This window comes from Pseudorasbora parva, chromosome 2 (assembly GCF_024679245.1).
Source record: "Pseudorasbora parva isolate DD20220531a chromosome 2, ASM2467924v1, whole genome shotgun sequence".
In the NCBI taxonomy this organism is placed as follows: domain Eukaryota; kingdom Metazoa; phylum Chordata; class Actinopteri; order Cypriniformes; family Gobionidae; genus Pseudorasbora; species Pseudorasbora parva.
The window spans coordinates 36452070-36465105 of NC_090173.1; the positions used below are offsets into that span (position 1 = coordinate 36452070).

The 13036-nt window shown below is 36.1% G+C and overlaps 1 protein-coding gene across 5 annotated transcripts; it reads right to left on the minus strand.

Annotated features, from left to right (window-relative positions):
• Nucleotides 1-1260: 1260 nt before the first annotated feature.
• Nucleotides 1261-12400, minus strand: glyr1 (glyoxylate reductase 1 homolog (Arabidopsis)). 5 transcript variants are annotated; one of them, XM_067418781.1, is made up of 16 exons: nt 12281-12400; nt 11776-11812; nt 11420-11499; nt 11170-11308; nt 8832-8942; nt 8415-8498; nt 8023-8076; nt 5681-5731; nt 5498-5571; nt 4667-4766; nt 4470-4580; nt 4277-4378; nt 4036-4198; nt 3770-3949; nt 3329-3453; nt 1261-2858 (listed from the first exon to the last, which is right to left on the minus strand). In XM_067418781.1, exons 1-16 carry the CDS (start codon nt 12316-12318, stop codon nt 2784-2786), a joined length of 1524 nt encoding a protein of 507 aa, XP_067274882.1. In that variant the 5' UTR covers nt 12319-12400; the 3' UTR covers nt 1261-2783. The 5 variants fall into 5 exon arrangements, with proteins under 5 accessions (XP_067274882.1, XP_067274880.1, XP_067274884.1 ...); XM_067418779.1 differs by having other exon boundaries at nt 3770-3952; XM_067418783.1 differs by lacking the exon at nt 8415-8498 and having other exon boundaries at nt 3770-3952.
• Between the last annotated feature and the right edge of the window lie 636 nt (nt 12401-13036).

Here is a 13036-nt window from a genome sequence, read left to right on the forward strand (position 1 = left end):
ATAATACAACATCAGCATTTGGAAAGTATTCTGCACTCATTTTGAAATTGACATTTGACATCATCTGACATAAAATTAATGAATAAAATGTAATTGATCTCATAGATGTGAGTGTTGTGGTTCCTGGTCATAGCAGCACCAGTTGCTGCAGTTAATGAGGTGAATTCAAATGACTTTGACATAGTCCCATTATTTATTTTTTCCCATATTAAATGCCTATTGGCTTGCTGTGCACAGTTAAACTGATGCCACCGGGGTGGCGGTGCCCCCGGCTTGGGCCCGTCATCGCTGCTCGCAGCTTTAATTTTAATTATGTTTGTTTCATTTGTCACATTGAATTGAATTATATAATAGTGCACCATGTTTATATAAAAAAAATACAAAGAGAAAATATTAAATTCTTTGTTCCCAACAACATTAAGTGCATTAAATATTACATTACGTCAAGTTTTCCCAAAACTGGAGCTTGTTAAGGAACTGCAGGGGGTTTGAGAGTTTAATGAAAGCTCATAATGAAACATTTATATATATATATCTAAATGAAAACAACAACACGGGGACATCAGTTTAAAAACCAAGACCAGTTGTGAAGAATGAAGACCAAGAGTGCAATTAATTAAAGAAAAAATTTATGAAGAATAGTTTTTCTCAAGCTTTAAGTATCACAGGGAGTTAGTAGGCCATGCTTACTACATACATCTTTTTTACACAGCAATTAAACCCTTTTCCAAGGTATAGCTTTAGGTTACATTGGTGCTGGCTTTCTCCCCAGAATTAGGCATGTATAGTGACCTTTCCAGGTCTGGAGCAGGCGCCAGCTTGCCCAAAACAACATACTGTCACTCTCCTGATGCACATATTTAATACTGATCTGTAACAGAGAATACTACGCATATAGTTTCTCCAAGGTTGGAGTTGGTTGGGCTCCAGCTCGGACCAGAAACATTCCCAGAATCCCAAAACATACTAATAACGCGCTCTCTCTCAGTAAGAGGTACAGACAATATTCACTATTATTCTCAAGTGATGGAAGCTTCTAAATAAAAATAATAATATAATAAATAAAAACAAGTCAGTAAAAAGGAATGAAACCAAATAAAAATAAGAACAATCAAACTAAAGAAATCATCTTAATATATAGGAGGATAAATATTAAAGCTTTGATTATAAATTTAATTTAACATGTGTGTTATTATCACCAAGTTATTTGTGAACGAAAAAATACAATATAATAATGACATGAAACCTGAACACCACTAGTTGAACTTTCAATTTGTTTATTCAGAGTTCGGTTGACCGCACAAACAAAAAAGAAAATAAATTTCACATTTACATGAAATCATAAATAAATCTGATTATAACACCAATACCTTCCTTGCACAACTGAAATCAAGTTGTCAGTATGTCATTACCAACTCTGTTTAAGCCACAAAAATCAAACCATTTACAGTAAATAAAACCATTAGCTAAGACAAAAGAACAGCCTACGATATTAAGACACCATGATTAATAAATTCAGTAGAGTCAAACTGAAAGCATGTTATTCCATGTATTCAAATAACCCAACCCACTCTTGGGGATATATACAACGTCTTAATCTTACAGAGTCCTTAGTAATCACAAAATTCTCATCCGTAATCAAGCATAATCAAAGTCTCTTTTTTTTGTCTTTTTTTGGCAGAACAACAATTTATAGAAAAGGAATCACCCTGTATTTATTTTGAGTTTTAAACAAAATAACCCAATTATATGTTTTGTAATATCACTAATGAAATCATAATGCAGGGATAAAATGCAGCGTCATAACGGAAATTAAAATAATTTACAAGTCAATTAGTCTTTTAAACAATTAGATAAAATAAAAATAAAATAAAAAAGGCAACAAATTAATCAAATGCCAGATGACTGACTTGGACAAAACATGAGAAGCCCAATTTCAAAATGTTAAAATAAAGCAAAATAATAAATAAAAAAAATAAACAAAGTCAATTATTAGTTTTTTTACATGCCAGTTGAAGTATCTAATGCTGTGATACAAATCCAAGTGGAAAACAAGAAGTTCCACTGCAGAAGTGGACTCAAAACCTAATGGATAATTTTTAGCAATAACTTCACTGTAAATGATAATTTCAGGATCTTCCGAGTTACTCTTACACACCCAACTAAAACTGCATTTCTGATAAGGCAATAAAAACAAAAACCATTAACTATTGAACAGGGGACCTCCAAGAACAAGGGGAAACAAAATCTAACAACATGTACGGCCAAATTGCAACTGACATGATGGTGATCTTTAGAGATAAAATAAATAAATACATCTATCTTTTATGGGTATTAAGGCAATGCAGTGGCTTTTATCTTAGTCGTGCTCCTCAAGCCGGTTTGTGATCAAAAATTCATACTTTACAGATTTCTGAACATCGAAAAGTACAATGAGGGAATTCATTTGTAAAGATATGAATGATAAATAAAACCCTTGCCTCTTCAAACATCACTGCATCGTATGCAGTAGCCAAAAAAAAAAAATGCGGATATAATACACTGCACAGTCTATCATAAAATAATCAGTCGCAGGGAGTTTAATAACCTCCCATTGAGCATACGTGCAGCAATATTACAGTCAGTGCAATGCTCAGATTAGGCTGCTAAAGAGATCCCATTACACATGGGAAAACATATCACTGGTGCCCAACAAAATTCATCAGCAGAGGAGAGAAAGACAGAGGGAGAGGAACAAAGAAGTAGGTGAGGTTTGTGGTCCAAGACAGAGCACATCTACAGGATTAGTGAATATAAGCTCTGTAGACTGCAGACATGTCATTGTCCGACTGGTCCAATGCTTTTGCTCTCTTGTACACCTGCAGAAGTATGAAAAAGATTTTTTTTTAAATAAAAATATATGCAGAAATTGCATTTAGTCCTAGAAAAAACAATAAAAGGATTTAATGTTATTTATAGAAACTGACAACTCATTTTATGGCCAGTATTGATAAACAGCATATATAAAACTTAAGTATTACTACTATACCAATCATATATAAAAAAAAATAATAATAATAATAAAATATATATATATATATAGGCATTACATTATCAAGTGCTGAAAAGAAAGATATTTATTTGGAGATTTGCTAATGATTACATTTAATGGTGTTGTTAAATTATCTGTGCTGTTTTTTAAATATTAACTTCATGTGAATGTTAGATGACGACAAAAGGTAATCTGAATGTAAAAATGGTGACAATGAGAAGCACTATTAAATATCCAATAAATTATTCACAAATGACACTCCAAAATAATCCATTCAGTTACCAAATGTTGTCTTACCTCATTTGCAGCAGCTGCCATTGGTGTTGGATGATTCACCGAATCGCCCATTGAAATGGCTAATCTCAGGTCTTTCTGAATATGTTTCAGATAGTAATCAGGTTTGAAGTTGCCCTGCAAGATATCTGCAAATGAAAATCAAATGTTAAGGTAATACGGTCAATTCTAGTATTATTTAATCGTTCCAAAGGTTAAATTGTCATGCTGTGTTGCCAGTAGATTTTAATAGTTAGCATTTTCCATTCAAGTTTTGAAAATATTTGCACAAACATTTGTTACCATCTCAAAGCAGCACCATGTTACAGAAAATGGTTAAAAGGCAGGAGGATCCAATGGCTACAACTTACAGTAATCACAAAATGACTAGCGTACAGATCAACAACACACTTATTTGTAATCGCTTATGTGTAGAATCTTTAAGACATTTACAAATAAACCTACTCTGGCATTTCTGGTCCACAAATGTGCTTGCCATTTGTCCGTGGCAAAGAATATCCAAGAATGTTTGTTGTGACTGTCCTGTGGCCTGCGCCAAGGTCAATCCCTCTGCGATGGTTGCCATGAAACTGCCTTGAACCATGTTAAGGATCAGCATCATTCTTGCGGCATTTCCTGCTTCCCCTGCTTCGTTGGACAAAACAAAGTTAATATCACATGGTAACATGCATCAATCTCATACACACACCATAAATGAAAAGTGGTAGTACCTATGAAGAAAGACGTCTTCCCCATTGCCTGGAAGCAGCTGCTACAATCTTCATAAACACTACGGTCTCCTGCAGCAACAATGACCAGCATACCGTCATTGGAAAGCTGCTGGCTGCCCGAAACCGGGGCTTCTAGGAATCTGCCGCCTCTGGACGTGATGACCTACAGATTCAAATGAACCTTAGATATAGACTTCCTCCGTTAATGTCCTGACTGACTCGTCTGGATGATGTTGGTTACCTGTGAGAGCTCTGTGATGGTTTCTGGATCAACGGTGGACATCTCCACATAACATTTGCCTGGTCTGATTCCCTGTAGGACACCACTAGGACCTAACACAAGCTGAACGAAAATAATACTGTATTTATAAACCAAAGAAAAGCTGCTTGACGGATCGAAAACAAAGAGAGCCATTTATAAAACATTGACCTACATCTCTGGCAGCTTTTGGGTCTGATACGCAGGAAAATGTGATATCGCACATGGACACGACCTCCGCAGGCGTTCGTCCTAATCTGGCACCTTCTTGGATGAACAAATCACACTGCAAAATGAAAAAAAACAAACAAGTTAAAATCATTGAAACTTAGTGTAACTTCAGAGCGACAATATTTAAACCCCTGACTGTACCTTTTCTGCTGTGCGATTCCAAACAGTTACAACATGCCCCATCTTCAACAAATTAGAAACCACACCACTTCCCATCAGTCCTAGTCCAAGGAACCCTATCCTGTTGTGAAAATAAATAAACTACATTACAAACATTATAGGCATCATCAGTATAACGATTTAAATCAACAATTTATTTGTGAAATTAACACAAATTTCAGATTCAGGCTACACAGTATTTTCACTAAAATGAACCTGCTCATTAGAGTAACGCATTTGTTAATCAGATTACACTGGTTGAGTAGTGTGCTTGTTTTTGCATGGTCCAAAACAAAAACATGGCTCAGCAGAACATAGACATCAGCAGTACAGGAAGCCCTGTACAAATGCTTACCGGTGGGGTGGTGTGGGAGATAGCTCTGGGGATTTTAAGAATGTTTAGTCACTGAAATCAAGATTGCAATCAGTTTTTATTAACAAAACTAAAGCTATAGAAATTTTAACTGAAGTAAATCTGAAATAAAATATACATATTAAAAAAAAAATTAACAAAATAGATATTGCCTTGAAAATTAAACAAAATAAGTTGAAGTATTACAATTACTAAAAATATAAAATAATAAAGCACAAAACTACCAAAATGAAAATATAAAAATAAAATCTTATTCAAAATATGAATAAGCTCTGTTAGTGTATAAATATTTTATTTTTTTACCCAGCCTTATTCAATGATGTAAAATAGCATAGACTCCTGAATAAAACTTTTTTCTTCTAAGATTTGAATCCTGGAATTTTAATTTGGCCCCATATTTGCTTCTCACCGTTTCTGACCAGTAAAAACATGACTGCTACCTTTTGTCTGTAGGCGTAATGCTGCCATTGATGGCTGTGCTGTCTGCTGCTTGAATAGATGTTGATCTTGTGTCCTTTTCAAAAAATAAAACATAATACATACAATTACTAAGCAATTCCAGCCAGCTAATAGATCAGCTTATTGAAGAAACCACAAGCTGTGAATTTCTAGGCAGTGCTCACCTCCTCAATTATCTTTAAACGTTTGGTGATGGGCTCCATTGATGAAGCTGGCTGTAAGGAAAGGGGAGGGTTTTTTGTAAATCAAAGTCTATTCAATATTCATTTCATAGATTTTCTAGAAAGTGCAAAGAGGTCTTGCACTCAAAGCATCCTAGATACACATTAAGGTGAAAACACCATGTACAGAGTCAGGCGAGGAAAACCAGGTGGAAACCTTTTAGCCACAACAGTCACAAATTATCTTAAGTGCATGTTACTCATTGCTCTGCCAGCTTTTTGTAAGGATTGCACTTATTATCATCTGCTGTCATGTCACGTGGCTCATACTGCCATATATCTGATGTGAGAGCCAGGAGCGAAGCCAGTGTTAGGAACTGAAAATCAAGTTATCATGCTCAGCCACATGCTCCACTTCAGTTTAACTGAAACTTATACAGGGCAGGAAAACGGCTGACACAGCCTACATGAAGATTTTTGAGAAAAGCCTCAGGCAATTAAGATCTCAGTGTCTCCTTTTTGGAGATAAATTTAAGATCAATTTGTTCTGACTGTGGCGCCTGAAAGCAATAGGGGAAAAGGACAAGCAAGAAGGAAATGTTCCTCTGAAGAGGAAGTACCAAGAGGAAAGGAAGAGTCATTTAAATAGTTTGCTAGTATAACTGGCACATGAACAGCAGCACAAGAGTAACTTGGCCGGGCATCTCTACTGGCTGAAAACAATATTTTCCAATACAGCCTCCCACCCCAATAAATCGAATCAATGATTTAAAAAAACTAGCCTGTAACAAACCATAGCCAGGGTCAAAAATTAACTGTTTGCCACATCCATGGATATAAATATTTATTACTGCCCATGTATTTTTAAAAAAGTATTTTTGGCCATAATTTCTTACATATCTGTAGCAAACAGCTCACAACTAGCCTGGTTAAAACCAGACCATTCTCAGAAGTAACTGAGTTATGGTCTGGCAAAGCTTCATAAACAAATCATTTCCAAACGGGCATCACCAACGGACGATGACGTATGCAGAGCGACCTATGAGAGTAACGGAGAAACATCTGACAGCAATTCTGTTTGTGATTTCGAAGAAAATGTTACAATGGCTTCTAATGACTTTTGCCTTAGTTTTAAAAGAAATACGATAATAGCTGGTGTCCATCACAACTACATCAACATATTTGCAAAACTAGGAAAACCTATTCGCATTTCAGACTGACTGAAACATCTCAGATTGACGGTCGAACAGAAAACATCAAGCTCTGATCGCATTTGCCCCCGTTGTAAGGCATTTGTATCGCGATTAGGAATATTTTGAAAATAAAATAATATTGATTAGTCTTAGTAAAATTGTCTCACAAACTTTATTCCAATTCAGTCATTTCAGATGTGTTAGAACATAGTTATGCTAGTTATTTATTATTATTTTTTACATGACTACCAGACCTAGTCTTGAGTAAAAAAGCACAGAAAGTGTTGTTCTATGCTCGGGTTAACGGAAAGGAAAAGTTTTAATCGCTTAAAACAGACGCGATAGCTGATTAGAACGAGTGATGTTCCACAGCGGCATTCTGCTTCACCATTACTGCGCTGTTGTCATTGTGTAAAGCCCGACCCTACGTTTCTGATTGGTGCCACGATTTAGACGGATTGGAAATGGGTTTGAATGGGCTCTTTGCCAGACTATTTCCCAGGCTAGCTCACAACTGCAGTGGCACAAAAAAACTATGATTTTTCTCTCAGTATTTTTGGTGGTCTGTTAACTGTCAACTAAAAATGTTGTATTACCAGGTATAATTGTGGTCATACCAGTCTCATGTTCACAAGTCAAATTTTCAGGAGAGCCATTTCATATACAATATTCAAAAGTTTGGGGTCAGAAATTATTTTTTTATAAAGCTTCTAATGCTCACCAAAGCTGAAAATGATCCTTAAGAAATCAGTCTAATATACTGATTTGACGCTCGAGAAATATCTCTTATCGTCAGCTTTTTTCATAAATATAAAGTAGTAAATAGTGTTCATTTTGGACCCTGAGAACAGCCCAAGCACCTTTTAAACACGACTAGAAACCACAGCCAACAAATAGGATAAGTTGAGTACACGTCAGCCCACGATAAGAGGGTCAACCAATAAAGCTCAACACAGTCTGTTCTGATACGTAACAAATTCAGTATAACTGTCATGCTGCAGATTTGGCCAAACAGCAATCGCCAGAAGCAGTTTGGGAGAGGGAATTATTCAGAGATTATTAGAGCAGCCATTGTGTGCAATGTGCAAGAGACAGGGGGAAGGTTGCACTAACTAGAAAATCATTCAGCATCCCAGTAAAATGTCTCCTTACCTTCTCAGACTGGCTGAGCAGAAAGTGATGGAAATGTGGGTCATCCTTTACTGGCTATAACGGAAGGAGAGTTAAATTGGAAACTATTCTCCAAAGAGACTTACTGACCTGAGAGCGGTTTAATCTGCAACTAATTAAAATGACATGGTGAAAGGTGCAACTATACAGTCAAGAATGTAATGAAAAATTTGGTGTTTTCACACCAGCTCATTTCAGTGACTTAAAATAACCTTATTGGATGTGTTTGTGCAGTTGCTATGAAACTTCACAGCTGGGACTGCACCTAACTCCATCAACCAAGCGTGGCTAAGTCTTACTGGTAACTAAAAAAATAGGGTATTTTATGTGAAAGACCCATAAAAGTGCAGAAACAAACTGTGAATGTAACCTACACTGCTCTCCCATTTGAATCCTGACACTGTTCCAGCGACCAGCCGTTGTACAGAGGATGGCTCTGGGTCAGAATCAGTCTGTTCCTTAAGGGAAAGAGAGACACATTCACCTTGTGTACAGAATGGCTTGATCTCATGAAAAAAAGCCCTAAAATAGCTGCACCTCTACCCAGTCAAACTACGGTTGGGCGGATACATTGGTCACTGCAAAAGATGACAGTAGTCTCAATGAATGGGTGGGTCCCACTTGACAAATCCAACACTAAAACATACAATTGTAACTCCACAGCAGGTGCAACAGCAAATGGCCTTAGCAAAGGACTTTGGTGAAGCTGACAAAAAAAAACAAGTGCCGGGTTATGATCAAACCCTTGCCCTCATCAGTGCCGTTTAAATGTTAAATAATTATCTTCCAACCTTGTCTGACGAGCCACCCTTAAAGGCATCTTCATCATCCTCTTCAATGATCTTCATTGGTTTAGCTGCTTTACGCCCTTTATCTGACTTGCTTTTGTCATCAGAGTGTGTCTGTAAAACAATTGTTTTATGCAACATGAGCAATTATTTAAAAAACACTTGTACTACAAGGTGAATTTCGAAAAGAACCCGTTTACACCTGGTACCAATGTATTCTGGGTGTCAATCATAAGTGGAAAAACGCTAAATAGAGGTTTAAATGGAGCCCAAAATGCTTTGTGATTTGATCACTCCGATTCACAGGTAATCCCAGACAAAGCAAATACATGTAACTTTATACAAAATTAACCATTGAATTGAAAAGTACTTCCAAAGTGTGCTATTGACCAAACGAATGACAAACATTCTGTTCAAAACATCCCGTTTACAGTGAGTTATATAATGTTAATGTTTATTTGAAAATAACAGCATACTACCTTTGTGATATGCTTTATAAACACATTTTAAATGCAAATATCAGGTGTAAAAAAAAAAGGTGATTCGTTTAATTATAGCATCTGTTCTCTAACTGAAAAAAATTATGATTGTTTATGATTTCATACAGCTATAACGAAAAAAACATTTACAAGTCTTGACATCATATCCAGGAGATAAGTCACAGTACCTCTGTGTTCAGCGAAATATGGTAGGTAATTGGCGGGGGATTTTTTACTTTACAAATTACAGACATGGCCGATTCACACGGGATTATGATCACAGACATCCCCAGTACTATGCGAATAGGGCTTATGACATGACCCACATCATGAATGTGAATGAATGAGCCTTGTTTATACTTTCGCGTGGCACCGCAGTGCAAGCATCCGCTGACTGCACGTGCATCTCCCCAAACGGGGCAAGGCATTTACTTGACGCTACATTTTTAGACTGAAAACCAGATCATACCACTGATTTAGACGCGCAAACAGGTTGTCTGTGTGATGTTCTAATATCCGCTTGCGCTGTTGCAATATATCAATATTAAATTCCACAGATGAAAAAGCCACGAGGGTGAGTACATTTTAATGGAGCAAACTACTCATTTGATAAAAACATCAGACCATGTGGCTCTTATAGGCCTTGTTTACACCTGGCATTAAGATGTGTTTTTTGTCAACCCTATCACAAGAGGACAGTGCTAAATACCAGTGCATTATATAAACATAGCTAAATCTACTGTACAACAGAAGCCTAATATAGTTGTCAATTTCTTTAAGTTAAACCAAACTTTTATTTTGATGTGTTGCCATAAAGAGCTTTGAGTGTCTGTGTTCATGATATGACAATGTCATGTTTTCTCAAATGAAATGGTAAATTTTCATGAAGTGACGATTTATGCGTTCATATCCTCATCATATGACACGGCAAGGGCTAAAAAAAACTGTGTGTCAAGCGTGCATGTGTGGGCACATATCTATGTGTGCGGGTTGGTGTGTATGCGAGCTGCAAGTGAAACCACGCATCTGCGCCCATCATTCACACAGAGACGCAGAACCTGCAGGAGTAATATTGAAATAGTACTTTGCAGTTTAATATTCATATAATTAGAGTGTGTGTATATATTATACTGACTTCTAAACACAGAAGCTACTGAATGCAGTTGCAGGTACCGAATATACTCTGGAGTCAGTACTTCAGAAATGCTGGTTATCGTCACTTTTTTTTATTTCAGTACTCACTTGGTACAAGTACTGGTACTTGTGACATCTTTAACCTAAACAGGGTATATGCAGGAATCCTGAAGTTAATTTCAATACCTTTTTAAAGACCTTCTCAAAATATTTTTTTAAATAATAATGCACATGCCTACTGGCCTGCAGAAAGGTACAGAAATTGAATTAAGTAATCAATTGTAAAATAAGTGCATATTTAACTGTTTAAATGAAAGATTAATCCTTATTAAACTTACAAATGCTATTCAATCAAGAGCATTGTTTAATGTCAAACTAAATATAAGGACATCACTCAGGCAGCAGTAAAGGCTACTACACCTTTAACCTTCAACTTATGGGGATGAAAATAAATATATTCATAAATACTTTTGAGTCAAACTCTTTTGACAAAGCTTAAACAAAATGCTTTCAAAATGTAAGACTTTATGAAGCCGTGATAAGACTTTTTAATACTTTATTGGGGTCTTAATTTTCCCAAAATTGATTTATCATCTTTTAATACTTTTCAAGACCCCGCAGATACCCTGCTAAAGGAAACGGTATGTCTCACTGACCACTTGTAATGGAATTGCTGAAAATCTTAATACCAGGTGGAAACAGGGCCTTAAATTTGTGATCATACGAACCTGATCTTTCCCCTTGGCCTTCTTTAGGTACTCTTCAACTGCATCAACAGCCTGTTGGAAGCGTTTTCCTTTGTTTATCTTGATCATCTCTTCTTTGTGAGGGTGGTATGGCTTCAGCTGCTCTACCTTGATCCAGGCACTAAAAGGGCAAAGCATATCAAAAGTCAAAATCTGCTTAGTTTTACCTCTCAAAACCTCTACAAACTAAGAGGAAGTGGTGGTAAAATACTATCATAATCTTTTTACTCACTGATCTTCAGTTCCAAAAAATTTGACAAAGAAACATTTTTTGCCTCTTGGCTTTTTCAGATCCTTTGGAGGACTAACGACCTGAAATACAATGGTTGGGGATGAGTACATCAAAAATGATTCAGAACCTGTATCTCAAGCTACATAAAAAGTAATCTTTCTTGGCATTGCTAAACGTTTAATTTGATTTTTTTTTTTGCTTTGACTTGATTAATAGCAAACAAAAACTTTTTTTCCAGATAGCTAGCTCATTAGATTTTAAACACAGACGGTTAATTCGACCTCTATATGCATCATCCAACAGCTGACCTCGGGAAAAACAAGTTAAACTCATTCGTTTACATGAACAGGACTCACCTTTCCTGGCCAAGGTGGATAGCGTCCAAGCTTACCCCTGAAAATATATTGAGAAGAAATTAGTGTTTTAAATGACTGTGGCTCGATTGAGAGTTTATTAAAAGAAAGCTATCGTGCCTCGAAACTAGCTATAGCTAGTGCATAGCGTAACCCGTTTCGATCCCATCAGCAAACAACACTCTTAACTGGACTTAAGCTTGTATTACAATCAGTATTCATATAAAAAAACACATTTAAAAATAAAATGAAACCTCCCTATAGCGTTAACAACACTAGGAACACTGTTTTTTCTACCCACAAAAAGCATGGAAAGTAATCGTTAGCGTGCTAGCTAAGCTCTCCCAGTGTTTCAGTGTTTGGCTTGACGACATATAAACTGGGCCATATGCGCGATTTTTAACAACACATTTATTGCAGCCAGAATAAGCCAGTCTTCCAGGTGCTCGAAAAAGTATTCAACCTCGACGTGAAATGAAATCGTAAAAAGTTAAAATTGTTATCTCACCAAACCAGATCCCCGATCCTGAGATGCACGGTCGCCATCTTAAACTGTTAGCGAGAAGAAACGTCGCACTGAATGCAGGGAATGAACACACCCACTACACCCATCTACCCCCTACTACAACTCGACGCTACAGAGTAACGTTAGGCCGCTCCCGTCTCATTATAATAAACAGTGAGCCTGTTGTAGTGCAAAGCGTTGTAGTGTTGATGGGGCATTGCCCAGCTCTTCTAATTCATGTGTGACATAACTTATACAGTCTAAAGTTCTCCAATTAGAATTCAGATAACTAGTACGAGGAGAAATATGAATCTTCACCGGTAAACGTTGGTGTTTCCTAAACTAAAAGGGTTATATTTGTTACGTTTATTAGTCTAAGTTATTGACTAAGTTTATTAGTTAAAAATAGTTTAATTGGTTCGCCTTATTTATTTTTCTTCTTTAACTAAGAAATCTTTAACGAAGAAAACTGAAACTAGATTAATGTAAACCAATTAAAAGTTAAATAAATTATTTACATAAAACCCCCAATAATGAAGGTAGCCTATATCCACCCACAAAATGTATTGTAGGCCTTTGTTGTAGAAAAAAATGGTCATGTTTGAAAACACATTTGAAATGTAATGAAAAATCTATGTAAATAGTGAATTTTAAAATATTTATAATGTCACATTATGTAATAGTGTGAAATTACTTTTCTGTGTTTAATTAGGATAAAATGCTAACAAATGTAGCCTTAGCCATTTTATCACAAAAATG